Here is a 17911-nt window from a genome sequence, read left to right on the forward strand (position 1 = left end):
GGCATGTTTATTTACCTTCTCTGTATACACGTAGCAATGGACAGTTTTAGTATCCCACGTCATCGACGAAAACTGGCTGATCATAACCTCAAGAAAATATTTTGGGAGCGTACTTCAAGCATAAACTGCCTGCGCGCGCGTACTGCCCTTCCTCCACCATGTCTTGTTTCACGGGAACACTATCTGAAGATGTTATCCGTTATCACATGACTTAAAGCAAACGCCCAACCAAGCTACGAGACGCACGTCTGTGTTGCCGCTCATTCGCAGCGACAAATGGCTACTGGTACGCGAGATCTCGGACGCCGAGCTCTGCACCGAGTGACCGACTCGGTCAGCGGCGTCAATATGCGCCCAACGGTGTTCGCCGACGAGGTGACGTTGAGTCGCTACGCCTGCTGCGTGTGCCACGTCCTTCCAAGCACGACGATCGTACTTCCCTGCTCGCACAGCGTGTGCCGGCAGTGCCAGGTTGGCTGCACCGACAAAGATGGCCGTAGCCTTTGTCCCATGGACGGAGAGCCATTCTGCGAGAGCGAGTGCCAGGAGTCGAAGCTTTCGGCAAGGGAGAAGCAGGACCTGAGGGTGCGTACCGGATATTTGTCACCCGGTTACGACTTCTGAAGACAGGCATTTCTTGCAAGGGATAGCAGTATAGCGACAAGGTATCTACAGGACTTTATTGGGCCAGAAACAAGTTAGAGTGTCGTTTACTTGGTGCACTGGCGTAGGCAGAAATTTGTTTCAGGGAGGTGGGGGGGGGAGGGGGATGAGGTTGCACGTCCTTGATTGAAGGGGGAGCTGGGCAAGCAAGTGTGGTCGAGTATTCGGGCTCTGCATCTCACGGCAGAAATAAATTTCGGGTGGGGTACGTGCCCCATGGGCCACTCCTTGGCTGCGTCACTCAATTTGAGAGAGCGAAACACGAAAACTCAAAGGCAGATTAGACAAACGTGTATCGTGCTCAGTTGGCTACCAGGCAGATTTCTACGTGATAGAGTACAGATATATAACATCTCAAGGAAACCAATTGTTAATGTAGAACTTATCGCTACTGCTTCCAAATGTCATAGGAGCAGTTACAGGAGGAGTAACGCTTTGCAAGCATGGGCGCTGAAATGTGTATTAACTTATCAAGAATATTGCAGGAACGTAAGCGAGCACGCTTAGGGTGAGCACACGAGCGCGTGGGAAGCACGACATGTAAAGTGACTCGTAACTTAGCACTAACTGACACTTAAAGGCATCACTTTGTGCCATTGGCTACAATATTTAGGGTATGTTCCAATACTCACATTAGACGGCTAAATAGAGCTAAGTGGACAGCAGCTATTTTATGTCCGTTACAAGTCGCACGTAACCGGCAACATACAACGCTTCAGTAAGACCGCATCGGAGACAAATAGGACGCTGGCCACATTGCCGTTTAAAGGGAACTCCGGTTCATTTTCGACAATATTGAGATAATGCCGTTTTTAAATAGTATTAACAGTCATGTAACAGCAAGGGTGGTTCATTTTGCTGAGAGACTAGTCAATAATTTTAAATAAGCAATATACGATGAGTCGAAACCGAAACAGGGAGCTTAGCTGCTCCGTGCTGGGTCAGCGCCTCCTCTAATTTTCTGTGCCTGGGCGAAGGAGCGGAGCGCAACGGGAACCGACCGTCGGCGTTTGTGCGGCTTTTAGCCGCCGGGCGACGCCACCGTAGTAGACCTGCCGTCGCGTCGTCGCTCGCGGAAACGAATGCCGTGGCGGCATTCGAAGCTGCTATATGGTTGTTTTCGTCTGTATTCGCGTTGTTTAAAGTATAATGAAAACTTCAAACTGGAATCATGAAGCACGTGTCGTTCTGGGCAACCAGCCCATCCGAAGGCATGTCTTTCGCGGCTATTTGATCGAGACGCTCGCGCATCGTCTGCTAGCCCGATACCAGAGAGCGCATGCCAGGGATGTGCGGAAAATTGTTTTGTCACCGTTACGTTCTCTTGACTAAGAGTCGGTTTCTGACTGTCTGAAAGTCGATTTTCGAAAGCAGCATTTGTCAAGAGGTAATATTGAAAGCTTGGGCGCTTAAAGTTCCCCGATGTGTGCTACCGTCTACTGGTGTAGCACACTATACGCAAGCCTGCAGTTCATGCGCAAATAGCACGAAATGTAACTAGACTGCTTCCAGGGATATACGTGATCGCCCGTTCCCTTCGTAAAGCTTTTGAGAAGTACATTTGTTGCCACCGGGAGAAAGCAACAGCTGGTGCCAGAAAAGGAGGAACTATGCCAAGTGATTCCACCATTTCAGAGCTTAAACCAGTTTAATCGTGGTGGTACGAAAAGCAAACAAAGACAGCTACATATGCCGCGCGGTTCCTGCAATATTGACCGATGTGTGAACAGACGCTGTCGTTGAAGTATAAAGTCGTAGTGCCGGCTCTCAACTTGAGCCATTGTGAAAGGCGTGAAAAATGGCGCTGCCTGTTGTCAGTTGCTTGAGCTCGTCTTTGTATTTTATTTTGTGACATCATCGTGAAGTGACGTTGTCATATTACATCTTCGCTTGGTCAAAATGGGCCGATCGCGGAGGCAGTGCACGCCTCCGCTGATGTGCAGAAAGCTTGCACTCCCTCCGATCCTTGAGGCTGTAAGAAAACCACGTTAGGCGCAGGAATATCTCGGAGGGAGGCGGGGAATGTTCAATACATTGATTGGAAGAGAAAGAAAAAGATTGCTTTCGCCTTTCAGTCGTCTTAGACGAATGCATAAGGGACCCTGTGAGATTTCTTTTTCTTTATCAATGAAGGGAAATAAAAAAGACAATCGTGATTTCTTTCAGTTCCATTTGCAGAGTGGAACAGAACAGTATGACATACTAAGGCAGTGGGGTGGTTGCAATAGCCTGAAATAGAAAATAAAACGCGAGTACTATCAAACTCGAATGCAAGTATTGAACCGGCAGCACGGCCTGACAGACTGCCTGCGGAATACGTACAGCGGGGACGGAAAGACACGCGAACACGCGGCATCAGCATTCTTTGCTGTTTCGCATTTATTTTCAAGTGGTAATAGCCTGGATGACTAATGAAAAGACGGCGTCATCCATGGCACAATAAAATACCATCTATCATCTTTTTATTGCCACCACGGTTAGAGCGTGATGAAAACAGCGCCCCGCTATGTTCGCGTTTCTTTCCATCCCACTGTACCCGTGAAAGCCTGCAAGAAGCACAACTGCAATTAAACTCGGATGCAAACACGAATTCGTGAGCTTCGTGGTACGCGCGGCCGTTCAGCGCCAGCTTCCCGTAGTCTACTTGCACAGCGCCACCACGCGGCAGCGGCGAGCGGACGCGGAGAGCGCGTTAGACGGCACGAGGAGAGCGTTCGCCCAAGCACTGAAAAATAGGGGAGGCGCTGGCTGGGTATGCGATGACGTCACGAAGTGCGCTACACGCTGCCACGGGCTGGCCAGGGTGTAACGCCGTAGTGCCATAGCGCACGCGCTTCTTCTATCACGCGAAAAGCAAGCTGGCGATGTCATCGAATTGGTGTCAAGCTGTGCCAGCCCGTCTCAACTTACCAGTGACGAGTACAGCGATGATTGCAGCTAATATACGAGCGCGGGGGCATCGCCTTTTGATTCCTACCCACCGGCGCATGAAGTAGCTCACGTGCCCCGCATCGATCTCCGCGTTGCTCACTATTTTACGTGCTTAATGTAAGACCCGATGTCAATGACGACTAAGACGCTATGCAGCTAACAAAGCCGAACTTTGCTCGCGTCGTCGCCGCCTCGTAGAAGAAAGCGCGCGCTGCACCCGTCTGCTGGGCGAGGCGGGGTCGGAAAAGAGTAGGCACATTACGTCACATACAGAGGGTGGCCCGCGTTAACAGGCGTGATTCCGGATTTTTTTAAATTGTGCTAACAGCGCAAAATAAGACACGAGACAGAGAGCAACGAAGACGAGCTCGTCTTCGTTGCTCTCTGTCTCGTGTCTTACTTTGCGCTGTTAGCACAATTTAAAAAAATGGAATACCAACTAGCCCGTACCCAGACCGTGATTCCGGAATTGGCTACCAATTTTAAAATTCGTTTTCTAAAAAACTAAACTGAAAAAATTAAAAATTCATAAGTTTCTAAGAAAACTAAAAAATTCTCTAATTTGCCACATATCATCAGGGTGCCGAAGAGAACATATGTTGAAAGTTTAATTGAAATCCGTGAATATCGAAAAATCCCCAGAGTTCCCCTTTAATGACCCGCCCCGGTGGTCTAGTGGTTATGGTGCTCGACTGCTGACCCGCAGGTCGCGGGATCGAGTCCCGGCCGCGGCGGCAGCATTTTCTATGGAGCTGAAAATGCCCGAGGCTCGTGTACTTCGATTTAGGTGCACGTTAAAGAACCCCAGGTGGTTGAAATTTCCAGGGCCCTTCACTACGGCCTACCTCGTAATCATATCGTGGGTTTGGGAAGTTAAACATCATTTTTAAGGTGTTTAGTGACGACACTAAACGACAATGCTTAATGGCGACAGCCACGACAAGGCACGAACTCCCAGCGCGAGCGTCGAGCGGCGGACTTTTAGAAGCCAAAGAGGACGACCCACTAGAAGGCGCTGGAGAGAGCAACCCATTACTATGTTCCAAGACTTCGCTACATCATAATTATTAATGCTGTCCAAACAAGGTGACGGCTCAGCTGAATGCTCGGATCCCAACGGTATGGTCGTCTGTCCACAAGAAGAGGCCTTCTTTTTAGGCGCTTAGAGGACACCAATGAGAAACATTTTTTTTTGTATTATTAAATTACACTTTCATGATACCAAAAACACGACGCTTGCAGTGAGAAGACGCTTGGTAAGCGAGACAACGTGCAAAAAGAAAATTTGGCAGATCCCACGTACCGTGGGAATCGATGTTATGCGAAGCATGCGCGTTATGGTGACTGTGGCGCAATTTTTCACATTGAGCGAAACGTTACGGAATGACTCTAAAGAAATGTGGAAGTGGTAAACGCACGCTCATATGTTGAAGAGTCGCATATCTATCATATAACCAGTTGTTTATAGTTGCGTAAGGATGGTAACAGCAACATGGGTGTTATCAACAACAGACGCGGTAAGCTGATATGTAGGGCTTATATTCTTCAATACCGGATAGCGCGAATCCGAACAGGACAAAGAAGGAACACAGATGCACAGGACAGGCGCTACTGGCAACTAAGCTTCATTCAAGAAAGTTTCTCTAGATATATATACAGCCGAGTGGCACGTGCAGGCGCACTGCACGTACGTTACACTCAGTTACAGTTGTTATGCTTATACCTGTTCGTTATGACGCAGCGCGCGCGCACGTTTCACGAACCCGTGTGTATGTGTTGAAGGGGTTCTTGACAGTTCTTGAAAAAGGTCATCATCACCGTGGTCAGTGAGCACCAGCAGCTGGACCGGACTGTTATGCGGATCCGTTCGTAATCGCGGCTAGGAGGAGTCTAAGTGTAGTGAAGTGCGAGGTATAGTGCAGCTGGTGGAAATCCTGAATGCCTCTTACCATGAAATGATCTATGATGCCTCCTGTCGTGGATGTGGCAACGAAGTCTTTGATGCCCTCTCCACATCCAATCCCTTTCACGCAGTATTAGGACCAAGCGTTGATGGGTCTTGATAAATCAATGTTGAACTCATCGGTAATGATGATAGGCCTCGTTCTCTCAGCAGATTTATTGTAGGAAGCATTCACGCTAGTTTTTGCGTAATCCACGTCGTGCACGTTGGGGACCACGTGGACGAGTGGACGGTAGTTGAGCGTCTTCCAGGGGTGTTCTGTCTTCAGTTTCCTCACTTTCCTGGCATCTGCCGCGGTGGTGTAGCGGTTACGGTGCTCGTCTGCTGACCCGAAGGTCACAGGTTCGATCCCGGCCGCGGCGGTCGCATTTCGATGGAGGCAAAATGCTAGATGCCCATGTTCTGTGCGATCTCGGTACACGTTAAAGAATACCCGATGGTGAAAATTTCCGGAGTCCTTCACTACGGCGTCTCTCGTATCATATCGTGGTTTTCGGACATGAAACCCCAATTATTATTATTATTATTATTATTATTATTTTATTATTATTATTATTATTGTCACTTTCCTTGTGTGTCAATGTGTGTTCGTGGTTACTGTGTTGGTTGAGACTCTGTACACTTGTGGCTCATACCCGCATAACATTTACTCTGGTTTACGGGTATGTGCCACACGTTGGTTGGTTGTTGAAAAACTTTATTTGGGTCCTGCAAGGCGCGCGTCAGCGCGCAGCGGGTGACTCCCACGTCGGGACCGTCAGACAAAGCCTGCCGGCCGCTCCGCGGGCCTGCTGGACGGCCCAGAGCTGGTCAGCCAGGAGGGAGCTGTGGAGGGCCGCCTCCCACCTGGCCGAAGCAGTATCGTGACTGAGAGAAAGGGTTTCATGACGTACGCGACAGGTATTTTGCGTTATTCATGTCATGACCAGTGAATCGTGTTCGTGATACACTGGTACCCTGCTATGCCAATTTTGGTATATTACAATTTATGGAGACGACCAGGAGAGCGCCCAGACGTAGGCGGCTAGATAGATAGATAGATAGATAGATAGATAGATAGATAGATAGATAGATAGATAGATAGATAGATAGATAGATAGATAGATAGATAGATAGATAGATAGATAGATAGATAGATAGATAGATAGATAGATAGATAGATAGATAGATAGATAGATAGATAGATAGATAGATAGATAGATAGATAGATAGATAGATAGATAGGGCCAAAGTGCCTGAGGTTCGCTAAGAAATGCTTCGCATTTATTATGCGGGCGGCGAGGCCACCTTGAAGTTCCCGCACCAGTGGCCGTGACGTCATATGTTCATACGGTGTCCACTAAGGCCTAGGCAGTTTCTAAAAGTACAAATGACGTACATTATCTTCTAAAGGAGCCAGAGACAGAACATACAAAGTTTCCAAAAATTTCGATGAGCCAATGTGGCCAAAATACAAAAAAAAAAGAAAAACACCAGGCCTGCGCGGAAAGCGCAGCACAGTCACAGCGAAAGCTGGAAAAAAAGCGGCATTTCTAGAGCCCGTTGTAAGCTCTCTTGGGGCTGCTAATACAAATACACTTGCAAGGTACTCACTACGCCATAAATCGTAATTTTTGTGAAGTTTGGAAGTACCGACTACGCCACTATTCGTCATTTTGCTGAGAAGCGAAGAGTACCAGCTTACACACCTGTAAGGCATTATGTGCACTTTGTCGATGCTGCTGATGATGACGATGAAGAATTATGGATGAGCCCTTCGTAATAGGTTGGGAGCTCTAAACTACCCGCTAATTACGTAATTCGCATTGTTTGACACCCGGTCGTTATTTCACTCTCACCACGCTATATAACATACGCTAACGTGAGAAGAGAGAGAGAGGGAAAATAACTTTATTGAGGCCCTGAGAAAATGGATTATGGGGCCTTATGCACTTACTTGGCAACTAATAAAAATACACTTGCGACGGACCCTCTACGCTATAAATTATAATTTTTGTGAAGTAGGAAGCAGACACTACGCCGTTTTTCGTCATTCTGCGGGGAACCGTGGTACTCCTACACATAGGTAAGGCATTATGTGTACTTGTTGAGGCTGTGGCTGATGACGACGAAAATTAGGGCAGAGCCCTTTGCAATGGGTTTGAAGCATTCAACAACCCACTCGTTGCGCAATGCTGCATTGTGTGTGACGCCTGGTTCTAATTTTGCTCTTGTACTACGCTATATTACATATGTTAATGTGGTTCCTTGCCGACGTGAAGCCTGCATAGGGTCTTTTGCAACGGCGTTTAAAAGCGCGGGTATGGCTCTGTGGCTGTATACTGGGCTCCGACGCAGAGGGCCCAGGTTCGAACCCCGTTCCATCCTGGATATTTTCTCTTACTTAGTTATTTTTTCTTATTTCGCGCGATAGCGGTTAGGGACACCGCCGACGGCGGCCGGCGGACAACTACGGCGCCAAAAACAACTGTTGTTGTGATCTCATAACAGCTTTCGCTGTAAAACACTTTGAAAGTGGAACCATCACCATCAAAAATTTCGGCGGGATATTTAGGAGCGATACTTTTCACACCAATTTTCTTGTCTATTAATTAACCCATGGCGGTGAAATTAATGGCACTATTTTCCAGAGTATCATTCATCAGTCTGAACTAATTTATTGTTTCACTGTAGTGTCCTTTTGATGTAAAGCACGTGTTTTTTATTGATTTGTACACGAAAGAAGTTAAAGAACAGACACTTTTGTTTTTCTTAGCCTTCTCTTGTCGAAGCGAGGGAGCGTAACGTGGCACAGAAATCTAGGACGCGTGCCATTCCTTGGGTGAGTCGCGGCTCGATGTTGTCTTTCGAAGCTGTCGAGGTAGACCGTCCACGACCGCTGTCCAGAATTCCAACGCAGTCATAGACGCGCTATGACTTGCATTCTGGTGAATCGAACTGAACAGGCGCGTGCGTATGGCCATGTCTGTCGCACCAGCCATCGCATGTGTACGTTGATGGATTCCATAGCCTTCGTCAAATTAACTTTATCAACTCCAGAAAGCTGTTGCCTTTCGAATGATACTGATGTAGCTGCTTCTCGAGTTAACTTTTGGTGAGGTTAGTAAAAATTGAACATTTTTGAACGATGACAATGTTTAATATTGTCGATGAACTTCATAGGTTCAAATATGATAAAGCCACCTGTCTTTCGCAAATGGCATGCACATCCATGGCTGGCATTCCCACCGTCGCAGCAGTGTAACGAAAGAGAAGTTTCATTCATGGCAACGAAGGCTTGCCGCGCTCGAACGATCTAGAAGACGACGTAAAGCCACGCCCCCAGCCGTCACTGTACTTTCTCAGGATTGCTTGGATGCGCGGATGAGCTCATACTACGATGTGCATGACGACGCGCTTGCTCGTTAAGCATGCAAGACTATACGTTAGAACCCCCGTTGTTACGAAAGAAATCACGGAAGTGTTTGCCAAGTGGCCTTGCCCGTCCCGTGTACGCAAGCTCTACGGCGACATGCAAAAATAAAGGACACGATTTCGCATTTTTCTGTATCAGGTTAAAGAATTCGCTCATCTTTATCCATATAAGAATGTGGCCGCACACTGAAACTATATTTGAGTATGATATGAATGCATTCTATGCTTCAATGCCGGATCATCGTAAGATCTGTGGCTGCAGAAGTTCGCTCACGGGCGCCCGAATTTTGAAATAATGAACGAATGTTCGTTCTAGTGAAATACAGGAAATGGGGCTCGAGCAAAAAGCCGCAAGAGGAGCTTGAGAAGTGCACGAGGCCCAATAGAGCAAAAAAAAAAAGAGAGAGCGCAGCAGAAACATGTGCACGTTCAGAGGCGAACATATACCTGCACTACAACGTACAAAATGGAAAAGAGCAGATTTGCGCTCGTGAAGTAAGCAAATCAAAAGTCAGAACGGGGGTAATAGAAAACAATGAAAGGCCGTTCAACTGCATTTGATGAGCCGATGCATATAAATCTAACAGGAAAACCCTGGAAGCGTTCAATATAGGGACATGGGAGACGCATGTGCCGGCGAATTCGCAGTGCATTTTGGTAAATAGCAAAGATCGTGTCGTATTATCTATTCAGTGTCCTGTGATTAGCGTTTTTGGGAGCATTGTTTGACAAGGACGCTGTGATAATTCTGGAGTCTTCTTTGTAACTTCCAATTTATCTTGTTTACTCGCCACTGGGTTGTCTACGAAAACATCTCCTGGTGAGAATTAGTTAAGATTGAGCTAATCTTGTCAGTTTGTTTCCCTTGTCCTTGTTTTTTTTTGGCATCCCGTGGGAATCGCTCTCAACGAGCCGAGCTTTAAGTCCTTCTGCACTCAATCCACTGCAGTCTCAGAAGCAATGAGTGTAAACAGTAGGTATAATTGGCTGGCATGATTGCCGTATCAGATTCTTGACTTGTTCATCCGCACGTTGTCCACCAACGAAAGAGTGGGAAATTTTTGACGCATGCGTGTACTTAGTTCACAAACAGTTATCACCTCTGTCTTTCTTTACACGTGGATCGGAGCATCCTTAGCAATTTATACGGATAAACGTTGGCTATTAGGGATCATTTATAGTTAGAACTTGCCACACACAGCTTCGTGGCGCAGGTGGGTTTACCTATGTAACTGTACACGTTAAGGAATGTTCCGTGAGTTTTTGAAAATTTGACCAACGCAAGTTCTACAGATTTTGTATGTTCAACGCCTACTCTGTCGATGGTGCCAGGAAAGGAGCGTTTCGTGGCTTTGGAATGCACGATGGTAATATAAAAGCGCAAAAAACGACGGGACGAACACAGAGACAAACGTCGTTATTGCGCTGTCATTTTACGATCATGAACAACCAGCTAGCCCGATTTACCGCCATTGTGACATTATAATAGAAGGTGCGAATTTAGGCTAATAGCGTAGCATGAGTGCATTTTTCTCACATAGTCAACTTTGTGCGCGCTACCCCATTTGCGTAGCGCCTGTTGAAATAAATTATCTAACAGGAACAAGTTCACAGTAACTGATTAATTGCGATGCGAGTTTTATCCTTCTACGCTTTATTGGCCTAGTGAGTGTACGTCACAGTATACCCGCACTTGTGAGTTGAACGCGTGCACGCTGAACGTTGTCGCATCTCCGCAAGAGTAACGAGCGATGCGTTATAACTTTCCCGCATACGCGTCTCGAAAGAGCACAGTGCCTTTCAGCAGTATAGGCAGGCGACTGATCGACAAATATTTGGTATTTTCTATTTGCAGTGGACTTGAGATTACTATGTTTAATATGATTAGCTCAAGTACAGAAAAATGAGAGAAACGCATCTTTGGCGTGTGCCGTACTTGTTGGCCTATAGTTTGCTGATGGCTTTGTTAGTGTTGTGATTATATATATATATATATAATATATATATATATATATTATTAATATATTATATATATATATATATATATATATATATATATATTATATATATATAGTCATGCAGAGAAACAAGAGGCAACGCCCGTTCGCTGGGCCGGCTGTTCTTATTCTACTTCGTCGTTGTCTGCTTCGTCCTAGCCCAGCTCGCGCCAGTGCCCGAGCGCCGCTCTTGGATACTTACACTCGGCCACGCTGCGAAATTGCATGGCGAGCTGCCAAATCGCCTCTGGAGGGCGTCCTTGGCTGTTGCGTGCTGGACGGTCTCGGCCACGCAGCAACTTTGATTTCATAGGCTGTGAAACATGCTTCAGGTGGACGGCACTGGCTATTGCGGGAAGGTCGTAGCTGTCGCTGCCGCTTCGCCTGTCGCGTTTCCAAATGCGGCGCATGTGATTTACAAGGAACGGTGGACGACCGAATTGATGTGTGGTGGCCGCCGACAGACCGTGTCGTTAGTAGACGGGCGCGTATCCGAAGATTTGAAGGAGTGCGTCCGCTTCGCGTCGATGAACTACGATTGCGCGAGCTAGGCGGAATGTACGGCGCTGCCGAAACAGGGGCTTCCATTGTTTCAGGGCTCGCCAGTGGGGGAAGGTGTAGTGCCCCGATACTTCTCGTTTCTTGGCTCGGAGAGGGGGCGTAGTACGCATAGGCAAGCCTTCGACGTTTGTAGTCGTGTTGGTCATATTATATTCCTTGGACCAGACCAGCGCACGTTGACCGTCGGCTAATTCGGGCAGTGACTGCTCTCGAGTCTGGGGGAGCTGCACTGGTGGGTCTGAGAGCGCACTGAAGTGTGTCATACGCTTGCCCGGTTCCCCGACTTGGAGCGTGTCCGGCACTAGATCTAGGACGTGGTCATGCTCACGCACTGGCGAGCTTGGAAGCTGCATCGCCACTGATGTGTCTTGTGGGCGGTATTATTGTCTGGTGAGATGGGTGCTGGTGGGGGCGTCGCGGAGTGCGAAATATGTGGCGTGGAATCCTGCTCCCGCGCGGTATCCGTGTCGGGCGCGTGGCCTTCCGCGTCCACGATGATGTCTGCGCAGGGACTCAGGGAAACTGATGGACGATCGAGATGCTGCTCTTCACAAGCTGTGTCTGCGAAGTAGGCCTGGTTGGCGCTGGGCACAGCTGCACCATAGGGGCGCTGTGCCTCGCGAGCTCGATCTCGGAGGGAGGGCAGGTTTGTGAAAGCCCGAGCTGCGTCGTCGAGGTTGTGTGCCTCACAACTCCCATCCTCGATAGAGACTCGGTCGGCAGGGAGGGGGTCGCAGGTATGAGAGAGAGGGCGGAAAAGACTGGTCAACTTGGCGCACCATTCAGGCCACGACCGTTGTTTGATCCCTTCGTATGCATGCCATGCCTTGGCGGCATCGTGAAGGCGGTCGATGGCCACCAGCCATTTAAGATTGTCCGGCCAGGCAAGGAGGGTGCCGAGCAAGTTGATGGTCTGAATCCACCCCACGACGTCGTCCTGGAAACATCGGAACTCCGGCACTGCCCAAAAATCACAGCATATCCACGGAGTGAATGATGATGAGTGGGCGAAGCTGCGGAGGTTCATCGGTAAACCGTGAATCTTCCGTGAATTCTGCCCAGTACATCATCACCGACGTGAGATCGGGCGCGTTTATACTAAAGGTTCGATGAGTTGTGACGACTTGCAGCTCACTCTAATTTTACATGTACGCTGTGAATTTTCATTGTTTAGAAAACCATTGCTTTAGAAAACATCTGGCGTCTTTCGTTAAGCAGCTGGCGTCTTTTCATTTTGCTTTAGAAACATCTGGCGTTCTTTCGTTTTGCTTTTACAAAACATCTGGCGTCTTTCGTTGGTTTATTTCATCAATCAACGGCGTTTTGAACAAAATTTTTATTGTTTAATGACGCACAGGAGAAATCTCACCAGGCACTACCTTGGCGGTAAACAATGGCTGCTAATGGGAATGAGAGACAGAAGAAGTCGGCTTTTAGCTAACACTTACACTTCTACTTCTACTAACGTTTCCTACTGGAACATGCCAATGGCTGCTAATGGGGAATGAGAGACAGAAGAATTCGGCTTTTAGTTAACGCGCACGCTGCGAATTTTTTATTGTTCAACAACGCACAGGGAAAATCTCCCACCGGCACCACCTTGGAGGTCAAAGCGTAAGAATGGTTACGCACTACGACTACTACTACGAGTACGAGGGACGAACGGGTGCCGCCTTAAGGAGCTTCGCCCCGAAAAGCCGACGATGGTGAAGCGGCAGGCGAGAACCCGGAGTTCAACGACGACAAACGGCCGAGATGTTCTGACAGTTGCTTGAGCTCACGCAAGAGCTCCGCGCTGCTGTAAGGTGAAGCGCCTAATGAGCCAGGGAGTGTCCGCGGAGTATGCGGCAGTCGCACCACTCACGTCGGCGAGATCCACGGCCAAGGAAGCGTGGACGGCGTCACTTGGCGGGTCAGAAGATGGTAGAGTCTTGGTCACGGGACACTCGCCATGGGAACAGTGAGCGATGGACCCAGGCGAAAGGAGCCCGTGCGCATTGTTGGCGCGAAGTAGCACGTCGCCATTCACGTAGTTCCCCGGAACCACCGTGGAGGCCTGGACGCCGTCCGCTGGTGGTGGGATGGATACTTGCGGCGATGGTCGACTTGCGGGTTCCATCACCGAGGAAGCGCGACGGCGTTCCTTAGGAAGACGCGTTACCTCAAGCTAGCAGCTGGGGTTCGCCAAAGCTTTCGACGACTGCGCCATTGTCATGCAGAGAAACAAGAGACAGCGCCCGTTCGCTGGTTAGTTGGTTGATCCTAGAGGAATGGCACAACCCACCACGGGGGATCGGCCACGAATCGTGCGGCAGTAGGATGTGTGAGTTGTCTGCTTCGTCCTAGCCCAGCTCGCGCCAGTGCCCGAGCGCCGCTCTTGGATCCTTACAACACACATAAACACCAGATATTATTATTATATATATATATATATATATATATATATATATATATATATATATATATATAATATATATATATATATAGCTTTGTTACATCATAATTATATGTGAAGTGCACGATGAAGGTCTCCGCTGAGATTGCCCCATAGAATTTGTAATTTCATCACGTCTCATACGTGCCTATGGTTCAAGAAGCAATTGTTGCTTCCATGTGGTTTGTTTTTGACGTGCAGAAAAAAGGAGCACTACCATGTTTGTCCGAATACGTAAACGTTTACTATCAGCGAACACGGAAAGCTCAGTACGCTTACCGCTGTTACAAAAATTGCCTTGCATGTTTGCGTGCTTGCAAACTAATACTGACTGTACATGCGCTGGGAGTTAGCCTATACTTACATCTGCCCCAGCATCGTTGTTTTGTTCTTGGTGTTGTTGAGCTGAGGCTTCCAGCGCGTGACTCAATGAAGAAGCATTTTCTTACCAGTGCTGGATGTGGAGCCTTAACAACCGCTGTTGCTACTTTTCTGTCTCTGTGACCATCTTCATGACTGAGTACGTGAACCTTGTCGCTTAAATAATATGGCGAAAGTTTTATGTGAAAATGGCCTACAATTAGGTGCAGAGGAAAATCACTGCAACAAAAATTTCATTTTCAAAGGGTAAATATAGGTGTCCAGAAACGGCGACATAAGTTGTCAACATCATAAATATATCCCGATAAATGCGCATTTTGGCTTTCAGTATTTCAAATGTTTTTTAGATATTTTCTAAAGGTCAATACCATAACTTTCGTTCGCAGTACTTAGGAAGAAAATTGTAATAATTGCGAAACGTTAAGTACTTAGACCTAAGCAACGACCTGCGCGAGCTGCTCACCGCCGTTTCTTTATGAGTGCACAACAGCCACTAAAGTTGACTCCTGCTACTCATTGTTGGAGTATGCGGAGATGACACCCTGGGGGACGAAAGAGCGAGTTTTGAATGACATTAATAATAATAATATCTGGGGTTTAACGTCCCAAACCACGATTTGATTATGAGAGACGCCGTAGTGGAGGGCTCCGGAAATTTAGACCACCTGGGGTTCTTTAACGCACGCTTAAATCTAAGTACACGGGCCTCAAACATTTTCGCCTCCATCGAAAATGCAGCCGCCGCGGCCGGGATTCGATCCCGCGACCTTCGGGTCAGCAGTTGAGCGCCATAACCACTAGACCACCGTGGCGGGGCAGTTTTTAATGATACTGAGAAGTTTGCTGTTGTGTAGTTTGCTTAAGAAATCATGTCCACGTAATGGGACGCAGGTTGCGGAGAGGTTATCTGAAACAGTAGATGGATACAGTTTATCTGTTATATTTCAAGATACTGCTTGAAAAAAAATTGCTAACCACTAATGCCGTTTACGATCGAAAGCTATAAGCATGCTCCATCAAATATCGTGCTTGACAGCGTCAAGCGCTTTTTAAAATTGAAAATTGCCAGCATTAGTACAAGTGTTTCTCGATAATTTGATTATGTAGTTTTAATATATATTAGTGGTCCTGGACCAGAAATTTACTGTTTCGTATCGAAATGGATTATTTTCAATTACATTCTTCGATATGTTCGTTGAAACATGCATGTAAAATTGTAGAACCTGTTCTAAGACACGTGAAAACAGCCATAACACAGTTATCATAATAATTTTAATTGCTTGATTCGTTGCATTTGTCGACTAGTGACAACATTGTTAACATTCGTCTATTATGTTGGACAACGCCATTTTATTCTTTGATTGGGTGTAGGTAGAGGAATTGAGCTTTGAAAAATACAGCTGGAGAATGTCTTTGTTGAATAATATGCGTGTAGATGTATCATTGCCTGCTCCACATTTTTCTCTTTTTTCCCCTCTTTTCAAGGCCTGCTGCTGGAACGAGTCCTACGGATGCGACTTCGTTGGCCCTCTGGCGGGAGTTCTCGAACACTATGAGCAAGAGTGCGCTTTCCACGTGTCCCCGTGTCAAAAATGTGGCGAGATCGTCATGACTGATATGCTAGCTGCCCACTACATTGGCCACTTAAACTGCCGATTGCCGTCTCAGACACTCTCCGAGTCCCCGCTACAAGGTGACGGCGCCTCCATCGCCAGCAATAACGCGACCGCGAGTGGGTCTGGTGCGGACGAGGAACTGATGCGCGTGTTCGAGATGACTACTGTCGGCGAGCTTCAGCGCACGGTCGATGCACTTGAGCGAATGACCGAAACCATAGACGCCCAATTGGGAGCAAACAGAGGAGCAGCTTGAAAGGTTGGCGAGCAATGGAGTTAGCCTCTACATTGTGATTGTAGACAACATGGCGCCAGTCGCCGAGAAAAAAGAAAGCTTTGAGGACAACCTGCTCTACTTCGCGTGGTGCAGCAGCGCTTGTTAATTTCAATCTCAAATAAGCTTGCCATGAAAGATAAGGTGCAAGAGCGACTGCAAGTCTTGGTGGTCAATGGAAGCAGTGGATAGAGACGATGACAAATATTCTTCAATAATGGGAGCATTATTTGCCATTCGCTGGAGTTTGTGAAGAGCGCATACAGTCTAAAAAACAAAGAAAGTACGGATCCCCACAAGGATAATGAGTCCTCGTGCAGTGAAAGAAGAAAAAAAATTTGAACAAAACGGAAGGCTTGCTGTAACCACTCATTTCTGTCGCCGTGCGAGAGAAGAGGCTCCTGTGATCCCATCAAACGTATACTAAATCGGGCAGAAGAAATGTAACACATAGTGTGTAAGACATTGGGACGAATAACTCTATGCATTTTAAAATAGAATATAATAGAAGAAGAACAAAAAAAAAAGATCGGGATGACTAAGACACTACAGGAAGGACGAGACTGAGATCAGCGACTCTAGAACTTGAAGTTGTATCATCAATAAGAACAAGCAATCCTTCCTATTTTCCCTGAAAGCGCGGTATGGGCTTAGCATTGACACGAACCGTGCTGAAAGAAGAAAAGGTACGAAATACCGATTTGCGTTGAAATCGCCACAAATATATGTAAAATTACACGAGACTTCATTCGTCATGCACCGAGGCACGTTGGACAACTGGTCATCTGCAATCGAATTGTAGATGGTTTGACAACGAGATTTATTTTTTACGAGATTGTTTTACTTTTACGAACATTGAGAATGTACGGAGGCCAGAGAGGCAGTTTGTTATAATCTGTGTGAAAAAATAAAGTACCTCTTTTTGCAAAGGTTTCGTCATACAGAGCCGCCATCAAACAGAAGTGACGCCGATCTCTCGCTGATATAACACTAGGGGAGGGGAGAAGGGGGAATGTGGTTTTGCGAAGAGTGTATTGCTCTATATCTACAGTCTTTCATAACTGTCGTCCTTGTCTTTCTGTACAATATGTACACTCACAGGCAACGTCTCTGCAACGCACACATAATTCTAACAAATCGTTCCGAAAAGCTACGTAAGAGTACAAAAACCAACTTACGCCACTTGTGCGAACGCACAGTGATATCTTGTGAACCGATGTTATGAGAGACGGTTTCCGAAGCTTGTAGTGAAAAGAGTGCTGATGGGAGTTGTTTGCTCAACGGAGTGAATCATTTTTCTTTCGGAAATGTGAAGCATACCCACCTGCATGAGGGTCTTGTGACGTGCTCTTTGGATCAGGTGATCCCACCATGCTCGAATGAAGAGGAAACTGATGGCTGGAACACTTCTTTCTCTTTAATTTCAACTTGAATCGGCCGCATTATACACCCAGTTCATATGCACTTACATCTAGAAAGCGGTAAAACTTTAAATGCGCGAACTATATTCTCGATGGATTGATATTCTAGTGTTGTGTGCCCTAATGCACCACCAGCGCCTTCTCTATCTTTCTGTGCCTGGGCGAAGGAGACGAGGGCAATGGGACTAAAAGTGCACGTTTCTGTGTTATTCGGTTCATGTACAAGCCACAATAATATATACAGGGTGTTTCAGCT

General features: G+C 47.1%; 1 protein-coding gene across 1 annotated transcript; it reads left to right on the forward strand.

Annotated features, from left to right (window-relative positions):
* Positions 1-276: 276 nt before the first annotated feature.
* Positions 277-16216, forward strand: LOC119381408 (TNF receptor-associated factor 6-like). The gene is made up of 2 exons (XM_037649246.2): positions 277-585; positions 15830-16216. Exons 1-2 carry the CDS (start codon positions 277-279, stop codon positions 16214-16216), a joined length of 696 nt encoding a protein of 231 aa, XP_037505174.2.
* Positions 16217-17911: the final 1695 nt, after the last annotated feature.

This window comes from Rhipicephalus sanguineus, chromosome 2, assembly GCF_013339695.2.
Source record: "Rhipicephalus sanguineus isolate Rsan-2018 chromosome 2, BIME_Rsan_1.4, whole genome shotgun sequence".
In the NCBI taxonomy this organism is placed as follows: domain Eukaryota; kingdom Metazoa; phylum Arthropoda; class Arachnida; order Ixodida; family Ixodidae; genus Rhipicephalus; species Rhipicephalus sanguineus.